The sequence below is a fragment of the Atractosteus spatula genome, chromosome 1 (assembly GCF_055471065.1).
Source record: "Atractosteus spatula isolate fAtrSpa1 chromosome 1, fAtrSpa1.hap1, whole genome shotgun sequence".
Lineage (NCBI taxonomy): Eukaryota > Metazoa > Chordata > Actinopteri > Semionotiformes > Lepisosteidae > Atractosteus > Atractosteus spatula.
In genome coordinates this window covers 53,695,017-53,720,326 of record NC_142706.1, presented here as the reverse complement: position 1 = coordinate 53,720,326, position 25,310 = coordinate 53,695,017, and the positions used below count along the sequence as shown (strand labels likewise).

Here is a 25,310-nt window from a genome sequence, read left to right as displayed (position 1 = left end):
TTTGCTTTTTTTGTTCTCATTTTATATAGAAAATGTTTTTAAAAATTGTTTAAAAAGCTTGCGAAAATCAATTATTTTGATTAATCAAACAAATTAATATCCGTGTGGGGTGCGAGACCTAGGTAATTACCATATTGTGAGTGTGAGATGTATGTATTCACATGCTCATATTAAATTTAAACACGATCATGTGTTCCTAGGCAATGTAATTCTCTTATGAACAAATCTTAAGGCACGTATGAGGATTCTGCTTTAAGGGAGTGAGGCAATAGAATTCTCCGGGAAGGTAAGATCATAAGAAAATTACAAACAAGAGCAGGTCATTAAGACTACCATGCTTATTTGGTGGATTTGGGCTTATTGATCCAGTAATCTCATTATGGTGCTTATTGCACGATCCCATTGAATCAGTGCGTAGAACATAGGTAGGTTGTTTCAGACAACCACATCTAAGAATATCATTGCACACGAGAAGAGGCCATGTGACTTATCTGTCTAAGTTGGTACTCTAGTGAAACTAACGTCATCCAGAGCTTGGGCCTCAAACGACTGGCTAGGGAGCCTGTTTCAAACACCCACAACTGTTCCTGTAAAGAAGTGTTTTCTAGTCCTAATGAGTTTCTATTTCACTCATGACCTCCTGCTCTTGTTTCACTTTTGATTGTTCCCTGGGTCAAACCTATTTATACCCTGTAGGGTTTTATCCCTTGGATCAAAATGATCTCTACTCCGTTCTAGACTGCAGAGATTTAGTTCCTTTAATCTGGTTGTAGGTGACAATTCCCCAAGACCAGGAATTGTTGTTGCTTTTTTAACTCCTTGTTAGGCTGGAATATTCTGTCATATGGAGACCAAAAGTGAACACAGAATTCTAAAGGGGGTCTTAAGAGTGCATTGTAAAACACTGTCGTAACTTATCGTGATTAAATTACACACTTTTTTTGTATCAAAGCATTCTGTTAAACATTTCTTAAATTGAAATATCTATTATTTTTAGTCCATTAAATTGCTGTTTGTGTTCTCCATGTTTATTGTCCTATTTTGCATTTAAGTAGTGGTTTAGGTTACTTACAGTACTTTTATGATTTTGAGCACATTCTACATTTTTTTCTAGGTTAAAGCATCTGAGTTCTTTGATGGTGTGCCAAAGATTAATTCTGGTTATTTATTAATGGTTCCAAAGCAGCAATGTTTTTTCTAGTATAATGCCAGAACCTGATCAGAGTATTCTAAATGTTTGCACAAATGTACCATGTGGTTTAAATATTGACTCCCATGAGAAAAGGATGGATATCCAGTAATTTTGTTGCATTTTTTGAGCACTTAGCCTTTTTGTTTAGAAGAGTACTGTAATGAGTCCTCATGAATGATAAGGTCTCTCTGGATTGTGAGTCTTTAGTGTGATTGGGGGTGACGATTCTTAAAGATCCATGACATATGGATTTGTTTTCAACCAAAGTGTGAAGAAGAGACATTCTTCATGAACATTATGGTGAAAGTGTCAAGAATGAACTGAACCAGCAACTGGTTTGCCTGTGGTCATTACTGTGACGTGGACGCTATTGCAAAACTACTTAAATCCAAAGATTCAGAAACCTGTAATTTGAAACATGGCTTTGATGTTAAGATTTATTACACAGTATTTTAATAGTGGTGCTCTACCCAGTCTGTGCAGCTTGAACCATGCTCTTTGCTCTTGGGCCATAACTAAAGGAGGGTGAAGAGATGCTCATCAATGGCTGATATTCCGTTTTAATCAGTATTGTACATATACAGGTAGCTAAAGTACCCAACCTATGCCACCTAAATCCCTGCATCATGCTCTAGTATGAGCACAAAATGTTTCATACTTTTGTTTTGATTGAAAAAATCCTACCTTAAGTTTTTAAAATTGATTTTGCCTTTATGAATTTGATAAATTTAGTTTTTTGCATTTTGCAAGAATATTTTAAGTATTGAAATAAATTGTGCAATTTTTTAAAAAATCCTGGTATTTTACAATTGCAAGATAATTCATGCAAATAAATAATAATGTCATGATGTGCTCGGTCGTGCTTCATGAGCATGTGACAGCTTTGCTAGATTAACCTGTCATGTATACATCTGAAGTTACATAGATGGAGAACAGAGGATTAGAAACTGGGATTAAGGGAGCACTACTGGAGTAAGTGACAGCTGGAGTTACAATGTAATCTTCATCGGGACCTTCACAGTGCTCACAGAGGTAATCATCCAGTTATCGTGCAAGCTGAGAGACTTCCTCAGTCTGTACATTGAGCTAGTATCACTATTTCTAGCATTTCTAACACTTAGTATAACTTTTTATAGAATGCCCTTTTATTTTGTGCATGAACTAATCTCACTTTATTCTTATTAATACTCATTACTGAATATTAAATTATGCTTTCAATATTCTTCAGTATTACTCAAATTTCAATATTATAAATCGTACTTCGGGTCTATCTGCGATAACTGAGATCGTCCCGTCCTTTGTTGACCCTGAGTTTTTTTTCTTTCGTTTTTGCCCTGTAGTTGCAGCACAACATGAAAAATGGGTTTGGTTAGTTTTCAAGAAGTAATTCTTCCTTACATGTGTTATTTTATTCAATATTCACCTCTAAAATGTAGTGATAATGACATATAAAGAAGACAAACTGGATACCTTCATTACTACTATTCTGTTTGATGTAACATAGTCAATGCATTATATTTATAACACTGTCTTTCCAATTGTTAATTATTGTGCAATAATACATTAAGGCACATGTTAAAATCTTCCCAGTCATCATATCTTTCAGGTTATTGGATGTGAAGTACAAATATATAGACTGGAACTTAAGAGGAGTACTGTAATTCTGGAGCATTTTGCTGTAGTATTTACCTAAAGAGAAGAAGCTGCATTTTCCTCAGCTTGTGACTGGGAAAATGCTATAATTAGCATATCATTTTCAGCCCCTTTGTCATGAAATTTACACTGAGTCTAATTGCAGTTAATTGGAGGGTGCATTTTACTAAGCCGTAGGTAATTAGGAAACGATTTGCATTTCTCATCTCTCACACTTGTGTGGTGTTGAGAATGGAGCTTTATGTGCCCGTGTTCCCTTTGGGAGTCATCTAATCCTCTTGACTAACTGATATTATGGAGATGTGATTTCACTCCTTCATTTTATTTCTCAATTCCCGATCGCTCATAGCGGGGTTATCTGTGATTAATTACAATGAATGTTGCTTAAGTACATTTTGCTTAGAGTTGCTATTCGCCAGTCCTCGACTGTGCACTATTATAAACATGTATAGCTAGTCTTCCAGTGCTGCTCAGCTGGTTATTGTTATTGCCGGTGAGTGAGTCGTGTGCTCTCATAGTTTTCTTTCAGCACAGACACAGGAAGTTTAGAGATCCCATTGCTCTCTCCATTGAGAAGCCTCTAATGATGTCTGGGGTTTGAAGAAGCCTAAATCGGTCTGATTGTATTAAATACTGTCCAGGCCATGGAAATCATGTGCTATCAGGTTCCTTAAAATCAGTGATAATTTAGTGCTCTGAGCTGATTGTGCTTTAGAGTTTGTATGTCATTTTTTGCTGGGTCACCTTAAAACTGCTTATCTGGCTGGCAACACCCCACAGTGCCCAGTTCACTGTGATCTATTTGAAGAACAAAGCATAAAGTCTCAGATGCAATAGATTCACTGCAAATAAACTGGTTTTTCATTTGAGAATCCTAAAATTCGCTACATAAGTAAAACATTAAGGAAGAAATCACTGCATTGTATTTTGAGCATGTGTTCTAAAATTCAAACATTTGTACTAAACTACAGAATTGAGTACAGATTTGTTGTCAGTAGACTTGAGATTTACATTTTTGCACTTGCATACTGGGCAGAATTTTAAATGTCTTTCTATAGCATGATCCTGGAGAGAATCTCAGAGTTCCTCCAAAGTGATACCCCTGGAGAACAAAACCACTTTGCACCTGAATCAAAGTCAACATCTGAAATGAAGATGATTGCCTTCATTTTTTTGTAGCACATTTACTTTCTTGGGAACACTACTCATCTGTGTTTATCAAGAATAATTTACAGTTGAATATATGTATCCTCCTTTATACATTAACTCAAACACTGTCTTAAAATCCCAATAGTGAAAAGGATCTGACTGTCAGTCTGGATCCCGCATAACATATGAGGTTTATACAGCACAAGCCATTTCCTGGACTACTGGATAAACACAGATTTTAACCTTGAACTGCAAACTGTAGTTTTATCAGACAACTGCTTTGATAATACTGTAGGTTAAATTATATGCTCAGTGAAAAAATACTTATAACAATGAAATACTTTTTTATTTCTTAGTTTCTATTACAGATGATATAGACATTAATGAGGACTGATACATTTTATAAAATTACTAATTGCTCTCGTAAAACAATGATTCTGACAAACTATAACAGTCATTAAATTATGCTCTCTATTTTCCCTGTATAAATTTGGATTTTTTTTCAATTTACTGTAACTACATAATTTTGTGATAACTCATTGACAACAAAAAATAAACATTCTACACATGAAAATAAATTTAGGAGTATTTATGAATAGTTTTTATGGGTAGTAAGGAGTTGTAAATTAAAATATAAAGTGAAATCACAACTGTGTAGTATGTAGGAAAGTGACTTGAGAATGAGGTGATATCCAAAGGGAATATGAAACGCATATATAAATATACACACAGGTGTATACGTGACTATATATACATTACCCTAGAAAGCTAGAAGGGAAAATTGTATTTTTAGGCAGTTTTATAATTTTTCAAAAGATGTTGTGGGTAATTTGAGGTTAGGTTGAAGGATGTGTGCAGCGGAGCGTATTGTGTAGTACCATCTATTCTAATGTCTTCAAATGACAGTATATTATCAATGTCTTGGATTTTGCTGGAAGTGGGGATTATGCGTGTTATTTAATGGATGTTAATAAGTAAGAAAATATTATTAAAGTGTTGTCACATGCTCTTTTTCAATTGCTTATGTTTGTTTTCACCATCTTACTGATCTTTGAGTAGGTAAATTGGAACCTTTCATGCACTTTAATATTCATTCAGGTATGATGATTTGTAAGTGTGTTGCATTCCTGTTGATGCATCAATTTTTAGTTGAGGCTTTTCATTTTTTTTATTTCCTATTATTCCTACTATTAAATTATATTACATGTCAGTTCTTTTGCATCGTCAGAAAAGGGGGAGCAAATACCAGTTCTCTTACCATTCAGGGTGGAACTGTAGATTACTGGTTAGGACTCTGGACTGCAGAGGGGTCGAAGGGTTCAAGTCCCAGGTGGAGTTCTGCTGTTGTACCCTTGAGCAAGGCACTTCACTCAGATTGTTGCAGTAAATTCTGTGCTCTGTAACTGGGTCTCCAGGTCATCCTTGTAGATGAGAATTATTTTCTCAATTCGATTAACTTTTTCATTTAACTTGATTAAAGTATTGAATAATAGAACCTGTCTGAAAGTTGTAGAGAAACTGAAATGAGGGTTTTGGTCACATTCCTAATTACATTTAATCCTATTTATTCTATGTACTGTATGCTTAACTGTAATTGAGAGTTTGTGGGTTAAATGTAAGGATGGGAAAAAACAGTGAAGATTTTCTTGTTTTTAGTTACAGAATATAAAATATTGTCCCATTTTTATTTTCCTTTAAATCAGACAAGAAAAAAGTTACACCAGGAAAAGCAAAATGTAAAATGACTGTGGCCTATAAACAGTGCTTCAGAATGGTGTAAGGTGTGAACTACTGTTTTGTCATTGCCTTTTATTTATGAAACTTTGTCAAGAAGAGGAGAGTTATCAGAGTTGAGTATCAGCCACATTTAAACTGTGCTCAGAGGCTATAAAGCTGAAGCAAGAAGGTAAATTGTCATTATTCATCAGTTTAATCTGATATGCCAACTAATTGTTTAATTGCTATTAAAATAATACATGTTTGGATCTAAGTTAGGGGAATCCACACAGTGTTCAGTCTGGTGAGTTCCCTGGTCCCAGTCCAGTACAAACTGCTTCTCTGAGTGCAGAATGTGCCTTATTGAGTGAAAGAAGCTGTCTACATTGTGCTCTTGCCCTATACAAGGATGATTGGGAGAATTTAGATTTTGTGCTAATTTCAGCACAGATTATTCATAGTTGCAGTTCCCTCTAAGATGGAGTTTTAATCTTCTCTTGAGGACATTTAGGCTTCAGTGTTTGCAATAGAACATCTTTGGAGATGCATACCCACATCACGATGCAAATAATGAACTTGATGCAGTGGTGCATAAAGTATACTGTGTATGTGTGTATGCATACTGAGAGGCTTTAAAAACATATGCTATGTGTTACTATGCTCAATTGTTTCATTTTTATTGCCTCTTGCTATATATATATAGTAAATATGTATTTGTGCAGTGCAGCATTGTGTGGAAAGGATCAACAATCCTGGAAAATGGCATGGTACAGTGTGCAAGTTTGTGTACTGGGAAGGTAACCTATACAAATCATGCTTGTTTGAGCCTAGAGTTGACTGAATTTTTCCTTTTGTGGTGCACAGGCATTATGCATTTTTATATGTGAAAATGTGTATTTTATTATTTCAGTCATAGAGCTGTCATAGCTAACCACGGTTTTGCAAATTTTAGGAACGTTTAGAAAGAAACCCGTGGCTTGGTCATGAATGCCTGTCTGACACTTTGTAGCTCTTTGTTTCAAAAGACTGTCTTGACTTGTTTGATAGGTAAAGGAGATTCTTTCTGTACATTCTGTACATTGAATGTTCCAGCTATCTTGGGAAGTATTAAGAGCAAACTGCATACAGTATTTTCTTAAATGTGGAGTGTGGACTATTAAAGAAATTTGAATTATACAGCAATTCTAATATTATCAAAGGAATTGGATTTTATTATAAAACAATATGGAAAATAACAACAATCATGACTTTTTGTCAAAAGAGAGAGAGATGTTTAGGCCATAATGAATACATGTTGATTTACTGAATACTGTCTTGAAAAGTACAAATGTATTTCAGTGCTCGGGACATTGATGGTTGTGAATAATATGCTATAATACATGTATACAGAATTGCATTTCAGAAAGCTTAATCATATGGTCTCGTTTTTATCTCCATAGTAAGACATTTGGTAAGGCTCGTTTTAATTTAGGGTAGAGTCAATTGCTGCCATAACTTAACAAAGAGGAGCTTACTTGCATGATTAAATGGACATTTCAAATATTTTATTTATTCATATTTTTAACACATGGCTTATGCAAATCTAAAATAATCTTCATGATGTTGGTAATGGTAAAGCAGTTTTACGGAAGAACACCAATCGTCCACATTAATGAAAAAGGAAAAAGAGAAATCTCCCATGCATACTTGATATCATTGACTGTAACTGAATTAATCCAGCAGGACTGTTATAAATGACTGTTTGTCCTTTACAAAGTGCCTTGCATTTGAATGATTTGAATGATATATGAAATAATGTGTGTTTTGCATGTCCTGTTTGTAATGATAAAGGTCATATAGTATAATTTACATAATCTCCAGCCAGAAATGAACCCCTAAGTAATATCATCTGTATAACGTATACATTATCTGAGGTGAAAATCTATCATTATTCATGGAAGTTAATTTTACATTGGATGTAAATGACCTATCTTGCAGCGAGATCTTTTTATCGTTCTATAAAATACTATGAAGCAAAGGCTACACAAATAGCATTAAAAAACTGGTAAACAGTGATGCATTTGCTCTGAGTCTCCGTACATCTGATTGGATCTTGATGGATGGCAATCATTTGTCTTTGTCAGAAAAAGAAGAACAATTCAGACATTGAAATAAGAGTGCTATCAAAGTTTCTATGCTGGCACAGAGATTCTATTAATTCGCTTTTACTGTGTTGTGTTTAGCTTTAGAGGAAAGATAAAGTATGTTACAGCTTGACCATAAAAGAGTTTTTTCCCCTTAACCCATTCCTTGTGTTGGTCTAAATACATTATTTTATTCACATATGCATTCATACACAATATTTAAGCGCAATTCAGTTTTCAAGGTTTGGACTGATGCCTTAGATACAATTCCATGATACTTTCCCAGATTTATCTCCCCCCTTTCCCCAAAAAGAGCATTATTTTAACGAGGTTGCTGTCCATTTAATTTTTTTGCATCATTTTTACCTGTATAAGAAAATAAAGTTTTGTCTGCAATCAATATTAATATTTTCATGTGAAAGAATGTTGTGCCATTTTATCCCTCTCTGAAGATCCAGGTTTAATAAAAAAATGAGAAGAAAAGAATTGTTTTCTGAAAAGGTTATATAGCCTGGAATACAATTGAATATGCAGTGCAGGTCTGGGGGAGTGTGACTGAAAGTAGTAGAGGATTGAAAGTAAATTGCCATTTTTATAAAAACATCTTATTATATGATGTAAAGTGATGAACAGGAATTTCCATAAAGGGAAATGCAGATCAATGAAGTAAAAGCACCAGTTTATGATGCTGTGGTTTCTTGCTGGGTAAGTGGTCAGTAGAACTGACAGGGAAGATTAAATTCATGCTTACATAATTATTACAGTTATTAGAGTTCATGTAGAATTGTACAGCTATCCCTTTATAATACATCATATTAAAAGTGGAATCATTTTGTCACTGCTCTTCTGTGTCCTGCTCATTAGCTCTCTAAACATCTTGAAACAGAGTTTTAGAAAACCCTGATGGACAGGCAGTCATGTTAAAAGAAAGGAATGTAAGTGTACATACAGTACTGTAAACATAGGAGACCTTTGTATTATTTTTATGTTCAGGGGAAAGCTTTAAGAATAATGACATCAGCTTATAAATTTAGTGCTGGATTGTGGCCATTTGTGGTCAAAATGCAAGACTTTTAGCTTCTTAGATATCCAGGGGCCTTTATTATTTTAAATGATCTTGATGTTTTTGTTTAAAAGCGGCAGTTTCTTATAATGAAAGATAGTAGATAGAAACAGTGAACTGGTTCTGATAGCATGGTGTGTCTAAAATTTTCATTTAAGTTTAGTTGTTGTAAACAAAGTTATCTTTATTCTTATTGTTTTTCTTATTTTATAGCATAGTTGTCTTCCATTATGTTACACCTGCAGAGTAGGAGAAGTAACAGCTAAGCAGTTATTAATGGTCTCTAGTTGTGAAGATGCCTGGTGAACAAGCCACAGTGTTTGACTCTAGCCTGGTGCTTTTGTACACAGCAATACACAGAGAGAACACTTATAATTTAATGCTCATAATCTTACATGAGTATGCCAATGTTCTGTCCAGCACAGACACATTATTTGTTATAACTGGTGTCTGGTTATGAGAAATTAATACTATAAACAAAAATGCTTAGTACTGTTATACAAAACTTATGCATTAAGCCTGTCTGTCTGATCAGACCCATACTTAATTTGTAAGGGTTATTAAGCTGATGAGGCAATTAAGCACCCTTTGATGCTAATTTGGCAACCCTGGTGTTTATAATCTTACATAAAATTACATGGAAGACTACTAAAATGCACCAGTACAGGACAGGAACAAAACATAATTATACTTTACTACTTCACATCAAGAGCTTTCTGTTGTGTTTTATTTAATGCCCAAATGTGTTTTACATTAAATAGGCTACCAGGAATCCTTTTAGAAATGCTTTATAATGCATGAGTTAAGACAACAGCCCCGATTCCTGGTCAAATTAGTCTGGTCTGCAGACATTTTTATGAGTGAACTAATTACTAATTACACAAGTGGTTTGTAAGTGAACCTGCTTGGTGGCCTTTGTGATTTTAATTGTTGTTATCTTGAAGAATGGCACTGCATAATTCTACCAAGATGCCAGAGGATGGATGAGAAATTAATAATTTACTGTCCTTAGAAAAATACTCAGCACGCTCGATTTCAGTAGGATTGATGGCAGGAGAGGTTAACAAATTTTAGCAGCTTTCATTAGGGTTCTATTGTCATATGTTTGTGGCGGTTGGTGAAATAAGCTTTGTAGAAAATTCCGAGCTAGAGAACTAATTACTTGTGCCGATTGCCATGCTGATGAATAGACCCTTTTTGTATCGTTCCCTGAAGACGGGGAGCGGCTGGTGATTCACGGCTGCATCACGGCAGATATTTGATAATAATTTTTATAGATGAATGTAGGAAGCCAAAATGATGAAGTGCCTATTTGGATTTTGAGACTATCGCAGACAAACATATACCAACCATTGTAACGGGGAAGAAAATCTGCTTCTGCCCAGACGTGACATGATAGAGGGTTTTTAATTTTCTCTTAAATACAGTAACCTCAGGAAAAATAAGGGCTTTCAGCTGGGGAAAAGGAAAATACTAACAAAAAAGTCTTGCAGAGCGGTTGTTCATTTCATTAAGAATATTAGTTATTGTTACAGTTTTTATTTTTATTTTAGAATTGTATAACTTTAAAATTATTAAGAATTTTATTTTAAGATTTGTTACATTCTTAAATTAATGTAATTCCAGAAGTCATGAGCTACTTCTTTTTAATTTTGTAATTGCAGATCTTGAGAGTTAGGTGTACTCCAGAGAATGCTTTTTTCATAATTTGTTGGCCACACTTATTTTCTCTTGCAGTGCTTTTGCACATCTGTATTCTTTCTTGGATAATAAAAATTTGTGCAGTGCCACAGGTTTGAAATATTGTTCTAATAATGCAGGCTGTTGGATAGTCAACTCTACTGCTGCCTTGTTGGAAATGTTGCTTTTCTACAGTGAGATATTAAATAGTAATGTGATTTCGTCTGTGTAGTTGTAAATCAACTCTTTAGAATCCCCTTGCAAAAAGAGTGGCAAGATTCCTTTGTATTTCTAAGCACTATAAAAACAGTATTTAGATAAATCTAGAAATTCATGGCTTTCATTAAGACTGAAATACAAGTCTTTAAAGTTATTTTTTTTTAATTGTATTTATTTTCTCCTTTGGCAGCAATTCCCATCCCCCGTTCAAGGCCCCAGTGTAATAACTCATATTGGGCTGAAATTTTGTGTTGATCCTTTGGCAAGAATGCAGCACAAGAAGCCTGATCACTGCAACTGAGGAAAGACAATTTTTTGGGGGGCTGGGTTTAAATTTCTCATTGTTACAGCAATGTAGCTCGGTCCACTTCTGATCTCAGAAAAGAACAGAGGGAGCAAGACTGGCAGAAATTCTAACGGTTCTCCCATGATTGAGAAAGGTTTGTGAGAAATGTACATGCTGTACAGTATAACACAATGTCAGTACACATTTAACTAAAGTATAGATAGACAGCATGCCTTGTATTCTAACAAGTAATGCATTTTATTTATGTAGGCTCTTTAACAAAACATCCTAAGTCATCCTATCAGAAAGAAAAATGACAGAAGGATGTGCAAATGTAATTTAAACGAATCAGCAGTCTCAGACTTGCTGAAATTATCTCTGTCGGGGAGATAATTCCAAAGTTCTGGTGTGATGTAACAATGCATACTCACCTATAGTGGGCATAATGTTGTTCTTGGGATGACAAGCCGTTTGGATTCAGTAGATTGGAAAGAACAAGATGGAATGTAGAGATGCAACAAATACCTAAAATCACATATACACTATAATACAGGCAGGTATCAAGAAGTGCAGGGTCAGACCCAAGATCATCGATTCTGAACTTCCAGAAATGGTCGGTCAGCGAAGGTGCACAGCTAATATATACACGAGATACAGTACCAATAAATTTGTTTACATTTGTTAGTAAAATTAAAAATAAATCTGTTCACCTGCATTTCATTTGTATTGTAACCTATGAAAGTTGCTAGCAGAACCAACAGCAAACTGGAAAAACTACAATAATAACTTCTTGACAAAATAAAATGCACAGCAACTTCCCATCTCATATTCAAATAATTCATATTTCATGAATGAATGAAAAAATTAAACTAGACATATTGCTGATATGGGATTCAGTAGTCAGATTAAAGTCAATGACTTTACCAATGATTCTGGCCACTGTAGCAGAATTAATATCAAGACTGTCAAGGTCAACTATATTTCCCTGGTTGAAGCAGAAAGTCAAACAACACAGTTCCAATCCCAAAAGCTGAGACGATCCTTAGCAGTCTGGCATCCATTACTTTGCTTCACAGCTGGCAGTAAAAATGCTGCATTATAATGTTCTCCAAGTCTTGTCAGAGCAAGCTGGCATTGGACAGATCCAAAAAAATCAAATGCATACTTATTAGTCCACAATAATTAAGTCAATTGTTGCAGTTTTTGTTGTTTGTCTTCTAGCAGTTCTGCAAGCTATATTGAAATTCAACAGGGTCGTCTGCTCTGCTGAAAGCTGCGTGCTTGACTTTTGCCTTAGAGCCTTACAGTCTCCCTTGAGTTCATGACTTTGAATGACCTGTTTTCTTTGAAACATTGTATTGTGTATCTTATACCATTGTAGGAAAGCCTGTTCTTCATTGTTTTTCATAATGGTGTAGCCTTCTTTTAAGCATGTCTGCTTTCTTACATATTGTTTATGTGCAATTTCCTTTTTCAGCACAATCTGGGTTTGGTTTGCCATTTCCACAGGAGTTAACCCCAAGAACCACCTGTTTCAAAATACATTTATGAAGTATATTTGTAATCCATAGTGTTGTATTTTATTTTTGCTGTTGAAGCTTTGGATGTGTATTGTAGAAATGTTTTATATTTTAAACTGAAAGAACTAATGATTTTTAAAACATATTTTAAATGCATTAACTATTGTTTCTATTTAATGTGTATATGAACAACTTCTGCACTTAGTGCTGTAACAGTTGTCTTTACTGGATCATTTTTTTCATATTCAACATTAAATTATCCTTGGCAGACCAATATAAGACTAGCTTTTGAAAAGTATATTCATGGCTTCTATATAGCTTGTTGGTAATTATGATTTTTCACTCCAGGAATTATTTGAATAACTAATAATGCTTGTCCCATCTTATTTGGCAGACCTTATATCCCAAACTGTGCCCAACTCTTAACCACTTTTATTATGAATAGTAAGATTAAAATGCTTTTGGACATTCTGTGAAATATGCTGACCTAAACAAAGAGACATGTATCAAGAGGGTGCTTAAATGGTCATTATGCTGATTTATATATCTCGGGTGTTTAGGCCCTGTTGCACTATAAAACTTATTCTCACTTCAACAAAGCAAAATGGACTTGCAGAATTGGATTTCACATCTCTGCTGTAAATCTACCCATAGACCTTTAAGGCTATGGTAAAATCATTTAGTGTACAGCAGCAATGCAACTGACTAGATATAATGTTTTCCCGCAAATAGAACAGAAAAGAAAGTAGCATACAACAGAAGCAGAATACAAATGTATATGTGTGACAAACCATTTTACCTGCGAGTAATACCACACAGACCACCACCAAACAAATCTTTCTCTTTGTTTTGTATTTTGTAATTAAACGTAGATGTACATCCACATGAAAGGGGAAGTAAAGCATTCCATGTAATTTACTCTGACGAATAAATTGCTGTCCTCTTCTGCTGAAATGTGTTCTTTAAAATAAGCAAGAGAAAACAGTAATGGAAGGAAAATGCATTTCCCTGTGTTGTGTTATGCCTCAGGGGCTAAATGTAATGAATATTTTAAGAGATTATTTTAATTAAATTCCTGCACGTCTAAATAGAGTAATATTTTATTATTGCGCACATATCCATGGCTACAGTGTCGTTCATTAAAAGTTAACACTTTCTGGGTCTGCAGTGTTGCGGAATGATTTACTGACCTTGTGTGGTAAAAGGCGCAAATTGGGAAGAAAAATGATGGAAGGCCCAGACATTGATTAATATTGGTAATGGTATCCTGTATTTATAATGGCCTTTTCCCTATTCTGGTTTATAAGTGGAGTCACAGCTAAAGGTGCCCTGCTGAGGCTGAAATGAGGCTGAAATCGGAGCACATGCCACTAGAGTGTGGGGAAACTGATCACTCTGTCAGCAGTTCATTTCAAAATGATGTATTTAGTGCTCATTTCACCTTCCTAGAAAAAAAGGGAAAGGAGTTCCTTGGTCTGGAAGGTGATATTGTTATTTTCAAGGACATACCTAAGTTAGGGATTGTGTATGAGAGGAAAGAGGGAGCAAACAAGGCAGGCTTTATGCGGTACTTGTGCGATACCATGCTGTTTGATAATTGCTAACATATGTGCTACCTCTGTTTCATTGCAGTCGTCCCCGTGAGTTCTGGCGCCTTGACTACTGGGAGGATGACTTGCGGCGCCGGCGACGCCTTGTGCGGAACCCCTTTGGATCCACACACTCCGAAGCCACACTGAAGGCGGCGGCAGAGCACGGTCAGTTCCCCTCAGAAGCGCTCTGTGCCTGTGGCGGCAGGTACACGGCAATAAAAATTAGAACTACAGTTGCCATAAAAATTTTATGGTGCCACAAGACACAGTAAAAACAGCCCTCATTTTAATAGTTCACACAGTTAATTTTCAAACAGCCCCACGTTAATAAAAGAGTGCACACCAATACCTGTAGTGGCTTGAGGCTGTCCCTCCTCGTGCTTCAGAATGCGTTTTTATTTCATTTTGCACAAATTGAACTTTTGTGTTCCTGTTTTGTGCATGTCAGTGCTGAGAATTGCTGGTAAGTGCTTATAACATGACCAACATCTGAAACTGCTAGGTTGTCCGGTAAATTTTTTAAATCGATTTCTTTATTGTGTTGAAAGTTCAGCTTGAAAGTAGATAGCAGTTTTGTTGTGTTTTTAGGCCCGTTTGGCTATCACATGGTTTCAGTTAAGCATTTACTGTGATACAGAATGCCTTTGTAGTTATAAAAATAATCTGGGAAGACACTAAAAGGAGTTCTCCAAATTCCATATTTTTAATAGGAGATAGCTCATTATTCTGTGATGTTAGATAAAGTTATATTTTTTCTTAAATGCAGCAGAGCAATCAATTTTCTTTTTGATTACTGCATTAATGGGTTTGTAAATTAGCACTCTTAATCTGTAACACAGCTGTGTTTAAGATTTTGGTTTTCTGAGCTACCTTTTGAGGTTTCTTTTCAGCCTCCTGTATACCAGGATTTGATTAACTATGCTTCTGCAATGACGTACTGTAGTCATATGTACTGTAGTTTCTGGTGTAATTTCTTATAAGAAGACCAATATTCTACCTTCAGTTATTAGAATGAACTAAATTTAAAACTAAATTTTGATATTGATTTTCTAGGTTTTTTACCAAGCAGGATTTTTGTATTGTAAATTGATTGAGAAGGCTTTTTCAGACTGTTGAAAAACAACTTTTAAATTCATATTTTCCATAGATAATAATTTAAGTAAAAAACAAAAATAATGTGCAGCTTTGGGACTCTTCTTTTTAAGTAAAAATATTGATATTCTTTGCAATTTACAAATCTAAATGTATTTTCATACATTTTATTAGTATTCATATTTTACTTTACATGAAAAATCATGAACTGCATGAATGAAAAAGGAAAAAATTGTTAGTGATTGAGCAGGTGCTAGGTAGTCAGGGGCTCCAATTTGTGAAAAAGAATACGTATATAATAATAAATGGTTCTGTTCATTTGGGGGACTGTGTGTTTACAGATATAAAAATGTACAAAAAACAATAATGGACATTTGTGGAAATAATTTATATTATTTATATACCTTTTCATTTCTGTACCCCAAAGAAAAACAAAATATTTGTCCCCTAGTAAGACCTGTTAAATTAGAGTTTCAGTGAAATTATTAACAGCATTGACTGTACTATTGCTGGAAAACGATTTATTTAATTTGATATTATTTAATTGATTTTTTTCCTGTGCTCAAGAACTAAGTAAGATGTCATGATTTATACTTAATGCTAAAGTGACCTTTAGAATTTGATAAAACTATATGTAAGCAGACATGAGCAACTTTAAAACAGGTTTTTGGGGAAAAAAATATTTTTAGATATGTTTATTTGCTTATTCAATGTGATTCAGAATAGCAATGCAGAATACAGTACTGACTAATCAGGAATAATTGCAAGCAAGGTTCTGTGTAACGTTTCATTCTGAATGCTCATCCGCTGTGCAGGAAACTGTAGTTTCTAAATTCATATTTTGTCTCTCCTAGCCAGACCAGTCTATCCAATCAGCAACATTTTGGCTTCAGTTTACCAGCTTAACCTATTGCACTCTTCCTTAAAGGGCCATTTCTGGGAGAAAATGTCTACAATATGTCACAAGATAGCACACCAAATGTGACATCAGTCCTCAAGATAAATGACCAGCATGACAGAAGTCAATAAGAATGTGATCTAAAAGCAATAACTGTTCCAAATCCCAGAATCCTTAGAGACCAGCAGCAGACCTAATGGTTGTAATGTGCAGCTGGAGGATGATCCTGAGGGGTAGCATACTGCCTTTGTTTCATACAGTAACCTTCCAGTGGTGTTTTGGTTCTTTCTAGAAACTTGTAATATGTATTTCCATTTAATGTTCTGAAAAAATACTGTGTTTCTTGAGCCTTGTAATTTAGTGACTTAACCACAAATCAGTCTCCTGTACTGTAATCCCCCTGCTACAAAGCAGACGATATTAGAGGTTTTTTTTTAAAGACGTCCCCCATGACCAGTTTTCTTCGTATAATTCGTAGTCAATCTATAAAGAACTATCAAATGTGACATTTTTTTAGATTTTGACTTTTTCTTTTAGCAGAAATCAGTAAAGGATCATTTTTTCCAAATGTGAATGACAGGTCGCCCCCCTCCCTCTCTCAACCCCCCCCCCCCCCCCTTGTAACCACTAGTTCCTTTAAGTAACTGTTTTGCTTCACACACTCCGCATCAAAAGCAGCCAGTGCTGTGGTCAAATCAAGGAAGGAATGGCTTGACCTCTGGAGTAAAAAGGAATAATATTACTCTGTTCCTCTTTTTCCCCAACAATACATGAACGTCGAGGTTTCCATAATTAAAATCTTATGTCTCTCAGCTCTCGAGTCCTTGTTTTTTACTTCTGTCCACATTCAGGGCAAGCTTGCTGAGCGGTTGACGAGGATGGAGTTTAAAATTTTGAATTGGAGCAGAAAGGTCATATCTGGCTGTAATTATTTTCATCACACGAACATGGGAAGTGGAAACTTTGACTCCTTTTCAAAAAAATAAACCGATTAAGTGCATGATGGAGTCAACATTTAACATTATTTCAAGCTACTGGCGAAAGTTAGGGCTCTAAAGCAGTAGTTTATAGTGCCTTTACGTTACAACACAAAAAAACAGCTACTAGATTAATACACATCACAAATGCCCTTTAATACACTAATATATTTCCTTTTTTTCCCCTTTTGGTGCTTTCCAGGATCCATTTGTAATAAAGTTCAAGGGCAGTTATTGCCAAGAAAGATTTTTAAAAACGTGCAAAATGCTCCTGTTTTAGGACATGCACCCCAGCACAATTGTGATCATTCATAGCTGGCCAAGAACTTCAGAACAATTCACACTAAAAACCCCAGAGCGAGGCAGTTCAGTGGAGGCTAGTTATATATTTATGGCTGGAAAGAGCCATCTTTTCTGGGGATTGATTCGGTCTGGATGAGGGCCTGTGGTGCAGAGGTGGCAGAGTAAATACCTGAAGACTAATGTCTCTGTTCTGACGATCAATACCAGCCTCATGACTACACTCCTGGCTACACTCTTGTTAAAAACAAATTTGTTAATTCTGACAATTTAATTGCCCTGCCTAAGTCTGCCCTTAGTAGCATATAAATGAGTATTTGAGCCACTCAGTAAGAAACATGACTTTAAATAGTGTCATGTAACAGGTATTATTTACATTTGTGCTTGGCCTTAAGAAGAATGATTTCTTTAACTGGGTTTGATATGCATATTTCTTTCAATTGGACAGCAATTCCAGAAAAAAAAGGTTGTTTAAAAGATTTTTAAGTGCAGTTTATTATTACTTTTGCACATAAACACATCACACTGTAGTACACATCAATAACCTTTGGTGATTTTTTTTTAACAGCTTAGGAGTGAATATTGTAATGTGTGAAATGTGTGACTTTTTTTGTTCCAATCACTGCACAGTGTCACTTATTGAATAATCCAGAGCTTTGGAGGGACATCACACATCTTCAGATTTATGCAGTAAAGAGGCTGTTCTGGTTTTATAACTGCGGTCTTTATTTGGAAGAGGTTGCAAAATTCAAAAATGAAAGACAATTTGTTTCTTTTCTGTGTTTGAATTGTTAATGATCTATACCGTAAAAAAGACTTCAAAATAAATGTAAGTGCAAAACAATACATAAAATTACTTATAAAATATTTGGCAAAGACTAGGTGTCTTTTGTGTTTTCTATCCACAGAAAAGGTTAGACAGTGTGCTTTTATACCTCCATTTTTTAGATATTTCACTCTTAGTAGTTTAAAAGCTTTTCAATTTTGGCATTTACTGTACCACTCCAGTACATTCTAAAAGACTACCAGAAATATTATAATGTACCATTTTAAAAAAGAAGAAAATATCTACTGTATGTATTACAGCTATTATCGCTAGAATATCACTAGAATTGTATACCCTTAACTCTACCTATAGAGATGCTGAAGTCGTGGGACTTGACCTATTTCTGTGCTGTATTTAGTGCTCATTTGTATATGTACGTTAAGCATGTATTTTGTTTTTGAGCTGGCTTTTAGCTCCTTGTTTTTATTTTGCCATTTATGTATGTTCTATCTTTTTTACACAACTGCATAATTAACACACCTTTTGATTTCTTGTGTTTTGATGTGAGATGTGTTCACCTGATAAATCTCTTAAAAGGAACATATTAACCCTGTTTCGCAATTTTGCGTAGCAAGGGCAATGCACTGTGGGTATCTGCAATCAGTGATATGTATGAGAACATGTTAAATGTGATAACAATGTGACTGGGAGTGGTGTAGTTTTACTGTACTTCATAGACCTACAGTACAGTGACGTTCTTCCATTGAAAATTTGTGTTTACACACTTATACTGTATATGAGTACGTCTAATACTGACATGTACAAAAAGAGCAGCATATCATTTTTTTGTAACCCATGTCAGTGTAGATATATCCAGAACACCCAAGTCAAAAAACACAAAGCTGAACACTTGTACGAATGTTTACCAGATGATGATTTTGTCATTAGTGCAGGTGAAAGGTCACGAGGACATTTTTAAGGAAATACAAAAGCACTTTTTTCTTTTCTGTTGGTCTTTTGTTGTGACTAAAAAAAAAGCAGTTTTTTCACATTCTTCTTTTTATTACTTATGAGCAATGTATTTATTATCATTCGAGAAAACTGTTCTTCAGACAGAATCGTTTCTAATTTCTAGTTCGAGTTTTGCTGAAGTTAAGATCGTCAGTCACAGTATTGGAAAAGAAAATAGTGATGCAAAGCAGAGTTCTATAGACCAAACATTTTATACCCTTTTATGCAGCCACAATTGTTACAACAAACATTTCAAACACAGTTACTAATGATACGTGGTACATGGACACACCTTTCAACTTAGTGCACTATCCATGTTATCTGGATAAATCTTTTAAATAGAGCATATTCATCATGTTTTTTTTTTCACAGTTTTTCCATGTATAGGACTATGGGTAAATATAATGAAAACAGTTTACCTACACTGTTAAGCTATAACTATTAAATAAAAAATAAGCAGTCAGTGTAAAACATTTATGAAATATTTTGGTTGATATTTGTTTCTAAAACTTTTGCTGTAGGTCACAATAAATAATAGTGTACAAAGGTTCTAGCTGTTGAATTTTCTGGTTTGGCTAATCCTTGCCTTAAACTGACAGTGTCTTTATAAATATATTTTTTTTAATCTTGTAGTCCAAATGTGAAGATATTAATAATGTCATTTACACCACATGAAAATTGAATATTTTAAAATGTAGTACATTTTTCTGTCACGTCCCAGGCTCTGTCGCAGTTGTGAATACTAACGCATGTGGTGTGTATTAAGAAGCTGGTAGTAATTTCACTGCTGCTAACTAAAAATCCTCAAGGGGGAGTTAATTACAGGAAGACCATTCTAAATATCAGCTAGCTGCATATTTTCCATGACAAGAGATTTTTCAGCTCAGGTTTAACAGTTTGAGAATCTATTTATAAACTGCCTTGCTTTTTCTTATACAAATGAACTAAACTTTGTGAAGAAGCAGTGCTGTTTTTGTGTGTGGAGGGGGAAGAACCGAGCTGAATAGGTGAATTCAGTCTGCTTGGATGTATTTCCACCTTGTCCAACTGTGAGGCTTAGTCTGGTGTAAGCTCTTATCAAGGAACAGCAAAAGCATACTATGCCATAAACTATTTATTTAAATGAAGAATTCCTTACGCACATACAGTAGATTTATTTAAAGGACCAGTTCAGTGGATTTTGCTATACCACTAGGGAATGCAGTCTTCTATAAATGTTTGCAGATTACCATTTTTCTTAAATAATCCATTTGGAACCTCAAGTCATGTACAGTAGAAATCAAAAAACGTAATGAGGAGAGAACTTGCCTAGCTTTGTTGTGATGTGTTTGGCACATGTTACTGGATATCGGTTTGGCCAGAAATATTGTATTTATTTTAAATTTGTTTTTGATGTTTTAAAGGGACACAGGAAATTGAGATTTTTAACTGTTGCTCCTGCTGTTTTAGAATTGAGACTACCAGACAAAAGCAGGAGATTACATTTTGTACTTCGCTGCTTTTTTTATACATTGATGTTTTTCTAATAGTTATTGTTTAGTACTAATAATTCTCTGCAAGTCTATATTGCATTCCTGATTGCTTGAAAAATCAGTCTACCTGTTAAAAACATGGGGGTTATGTACAAAAGATGCAATGTCAGCAATCTCTTTAAAAGTTTTTTTTTACTGTACAGTATCTGTGATACAGATCTGTTGGCATCATGTGGCTTTTAGTTTGGTTTCTTACAAAGTAAATTTTCCTCAAATAAGCTGTGAATTGCAATTGTAAACTTAACCTTTTGTGTTCAGAGTAACCTGAAAGCTCCCAGGGGTCATTGAATTTCAACTGCATTTTCATGAGAAGAGTAATGTGATAGATTTTACAGGAAAGCGGCTCAGTCACTTGAGAAAGAGAGTCGCGAAGTTGAAAATTAATTATTTTTGTTTTCATTTGTTGCGTGTATTAGGTTTTATACGCGTCAAAAAACAAAATGATCATTTTTTATTTATTAAATTGGATATTCTAACTTGGTAGGTGAAGGTTTCTTTTAAACTTATACCTAATATGTATCCTATTGAATACAGCAATTTATTTCTATGTTTAATTTATGTATCGTCTCCGCCGTTTTGATTTGATATTTAAAAATAACCGTGTTGGTAAAAACATATTTTGTGAAAGTAGATTACTTCAATAGTTTGCATTTCCACAGACCAGAAATTGTTTCTCTTGTTTTAGCGACATCATAAAATATTGTTCAGGTAATTTAAAGGTTATTTTGGAAGTCTGACCAGTGATTTCTTCAAACGTACCCGCTCCAAAAAAATCGACATTAAATGCATTTTGCTTAAGCAAACTAACACTGCAACAGTGCTATAGTGATTGTCTTTGCTAATAAGACTCGGGGAGGTTAACTTCATATTTATTATTTGACCATTAATAAAACAGCTAAATATACTAAGTAAAAAAGTGTTTTTTTCTGAAACCCACTTGTTATTAGGCTTTATTTTGCTGTAGGATGAAACTACTACGAAATCAATGTAATTAGCACAAAACTATTTGTCGCGACCGAAAAGGGAAAAAGCACGGGTTTTTAATTAATGTTTTTAATTTTGTTTGGTGTTCATTTTTTTCCCCAAGTCCAAGCCCCACAAAACTCCAGTTGATTGAATCTGAAGGCTATTAACTTATTAGTCCTAATACTCTCATTTGAAAACCCTAGGACTTATTTTGATCGTACCTGTGTTATACCGGTTATGGCAAAAATGGTCAAACTGTCCGAAAACTAAATCTCAACGTTTCGATTCATAAGGGTTAAGTCTGGTTAGATTTTCATAAAACTTTAAGTAGGTTAAATATATAAATGAAATTTCACAGTGCACATAATTTGTAATAAAGTTTGAGATGGCTAGTCTGACTGAAATTATAAAATGTATTTTAAACAGCCATCGTACTTGCTATTATCTTTTTATAGTTAGTGTTACTTACCTGCGCTTTGGGTCGAAACCAACATGAAGGTTCGCATGTAATATAGAAGAGTTATATTTATAGAGTAGTCATTCACACGTGGATGTTTTGATATTACAGCTCCAGAGGAAGACGTCCTCGTGAAAGGCAAACAGTCCATCAGAAGCCAGGCTTTGGGAAATCAGAATTCTGAGAGTGACACGCTCTTGGACGGGGATGATGACACCCTTTCATCCATAGAGGAAAAGGAGTTGGAAAACCTAACAGGTAAAGGCATTCGTGTATTTCAGTCCCTTGGTACCTATGAAAAGCGTTCTTACCCTTCCTCTGCTATTGCTTCTGCTTTGCCTCGTCTCCGAGAAACAGCAGAGAATCATATTCAGCTTAAACTGTTAATAAAGGGATCACTTCCCATCTCAAGCGCCTACCATTAGCGCTGACAGCATTCTGTCATTACATGTGCGATCTCTTTTGGTTTCCTTCTTGCCCAGATAAACTTGGATATACATGCAATTCGCAATTTCTATATCTACAGTAAGCGAGTAACCCAAGTTTTCAAACAATTTTGAGCAGATAGCATTGTAACAAAAGACTTGATGGTTGCTTCCCTCGGAAGCATTTTTTTGTCAGAAAAGAGTGAAACCCTTATTGTAAATACGATATTCTTCCAACTGATACTCTTTGGATTAAATTGAACAGGAAAACTCATCTGGTTGCACTTGGAATCTAGGAGTTATACTTTTCAGAAGTGCTTGAAATAGGCTGCTTAAGCTATATTCATCATATTACTTAACAGTGTATAACTCATAAACGTTTTTTTAAACTGGCTATCTTAATTACATATTGTAAATGCACACCTGCTGTGAATCCTAAAACAACAAGAATTAGTAAGCCGACAAAAACGAAGACCGCAATGTCAAATTGAATGTATCCCGTGTAACTATAATAACATGCAGCCTTTAGATTTTTCCCGCGTATGCTACGTTTTCGGTTACGTTTTCGCATTGATCAACTCATTTCTAACACCTGGGGCAGGAGCCCTGGCTCCTCACACGTACACAACGTTGCAGCCTCGGTGAGTTCGAATACCGGGCTGACTACTGATGGCACGTACAGTAGGTGAGCTCGCTATGTACTGAAAGCGCCATCAACTGAATGATTAAACTTGCTGTGTTTAAACTTAAATTGTGAAAAATCTCCCTTTAACTCAATTTTCAGGAACGTTAGGGGAGCACAATTATGCAGCATTTTAATAAATAGTAAATCTTATCTACAATAATGTACTTTACGCAGTATTACAGTATCAAAATATCTTGTAGACCGCCCCGTAGATTTACCTACTAAACATATACACGTCGCTTACTGTACTGTAGGCATTGTGAGTCATGCTCATTTCATCGAGATGACCGTAATCGTGCAAGTGTACTGAATATGGCTGTGCCTTTATTTTATGGTATACAGTATGTTTGTGTGCGTCCGACATCGAGGTATGTTCAAATCGATATTTTCTCTGTGGTCTTCAAGACGCGACCACGGTAATGGTTTGAGGAAATGTATGTATCTATTATAAATGGCACTGATTCAATTCTGAGCTCATCATTATAGTCAGACAGCACCCCACGAATCCGCCTTATAAACAGCTTAATAACAATATTCTGCTTGACATTCGCCCCATATGCCCAAGCCCCCCGTAATAACATTTGCACTGTAAAGGAGGTGCGCGAGGAGTGTAATTATAAGATCCTGACAATGACAATAGGATTAAAGAGTAATCCCCACTAATAAAGTGCTGTGATTCAGAAATGAAGTGGAAATTGTCAGGGGTCTGTGGCAGGACCCCCAGCGTCCCAACTCCTGCAGCTGCCTGCTCCGGGTGTAATTGAATGTCTGAAAGTGATTGAAAAAATGTTATTTCTCTTCTGGATTACATGCTAATGCACAGAGGGCAAAGAGAGACAGCAAAAGAACATATAGCTGCTTATTTCATCCATTTGTGGGAGTGTGCTTGGGGAAATCAAACCGGTTCTGTAGCTATCTGATGCCCATCTGCAAATACAATTCTTTTGCACATTGGGGATAGAGGGCAAAGCCTGCCGCGAGCTCCCTAGAGCGGCTCTCTCATTGTCATACTGGCATACATTAAGATTGATGAGAGATTAAACACCAACCCCCCCTCTGCAATCAATAGAAATGACAAGTCATTCGATTCTTTTTTAAGACATTACTTGCTCATTGATTAAGCGACGCGTGTACCTCATTCTATTTACCCAAGTACGTAGGTCGAATTTTATTACAAAGCGTTAATGTGGGTATCATTTTCAAAATATATATTTGTAAATACTATTTTATACCGGCTTACCCTGTTTTTATACTGTATGGTTAATTTGAGAACATTTGCTTATAACATTTGAATTAAAAGAGCAGATCGTAGAGGTTAGATAACCGTGAGTACGTGATATGTAAATTAAATAAGATTCAGATAAAAACCCTACAGCTCTACAGCTGTTTATGCCCAGCGCCACATAAAATGGGGGGGAAAAACTAAATCTGTGGACATGCGTGACGCTTATCAGATCACTTTTGAGTAGCAGAACCTAATAGTTAAAATGTATTATTTTGCTTAACCTAGAGAAAATCAGTGGAGATAAAAGCGTTGATTTTAAAATGTAGATCACTGTCTTTAAAATTATTTACCCTTTGTCTTGTGAAACTAGTTATTTTAATCCCGGAATGCTGCTTGTACCCTTTATGTACTTACGCACAAGAGTTCGAGGTTTCTTCGTTTTCCTCCGGTTCTGTTTCATTTCCCAGACCTTTTATACACACACACGCATGTAAATGAATTTATTTTAATCCTCGTTATTCGTGTTGATTCTCAGGTCCTGTAAACCTCAGCACCGCGGCCCAGCTTGTTGCTCCCGCTGCAGTGGTTAGAGGTACCTTATCCATCACGGCCTCTGAACTTTACTTCGAGGTGGATGAAGACGAGCCCAGCTTTAAGAAAATCGATTCAAAGGTGAGAGAGGGGGTTTAACTCATTGATCTAAAACCTCCAAATGTCACTCGGATTTCTCCTGTGTAAAACAAGCATTTCAGAATCGCGCTAAGGCTGTTCCTGCCTCACTTT

General features: G+C 35.3%; 1 protein-coding gene across 8 annotated transcripts in view; it reads left to right on the top strand.

Moving 5' to 3' along the window:
• The window catches only part of lrba (LPS-responsive vesicle trafficking, beach and anchor containing), a 289,988-nt gene that overhangs the window by 147,232 nt on the left and 117,446 nt on the right, over positions 1-25,310 (top strand). For all 8 annotated transcript variants that reach the window (XM_088910702.1, XM_088910752.1, XM_088910744.1 and 5 more), the window contains exons 37-39: positions 14,234-14,358; positions 22,304-22,450; positions 25,063-25,199. In XM_088910702.1, coding sequence (XP_088766828.1) covers positions 14,234-14,358; positions 22,304-22,450; positions 25,063-25,199 — 409 coding nt within the window. The remainder of the gene's footprint in view (positions 1-14,233; positions 14,359-22,303; positions 22,451-25,062; positions 25,200-25,310) is intronic.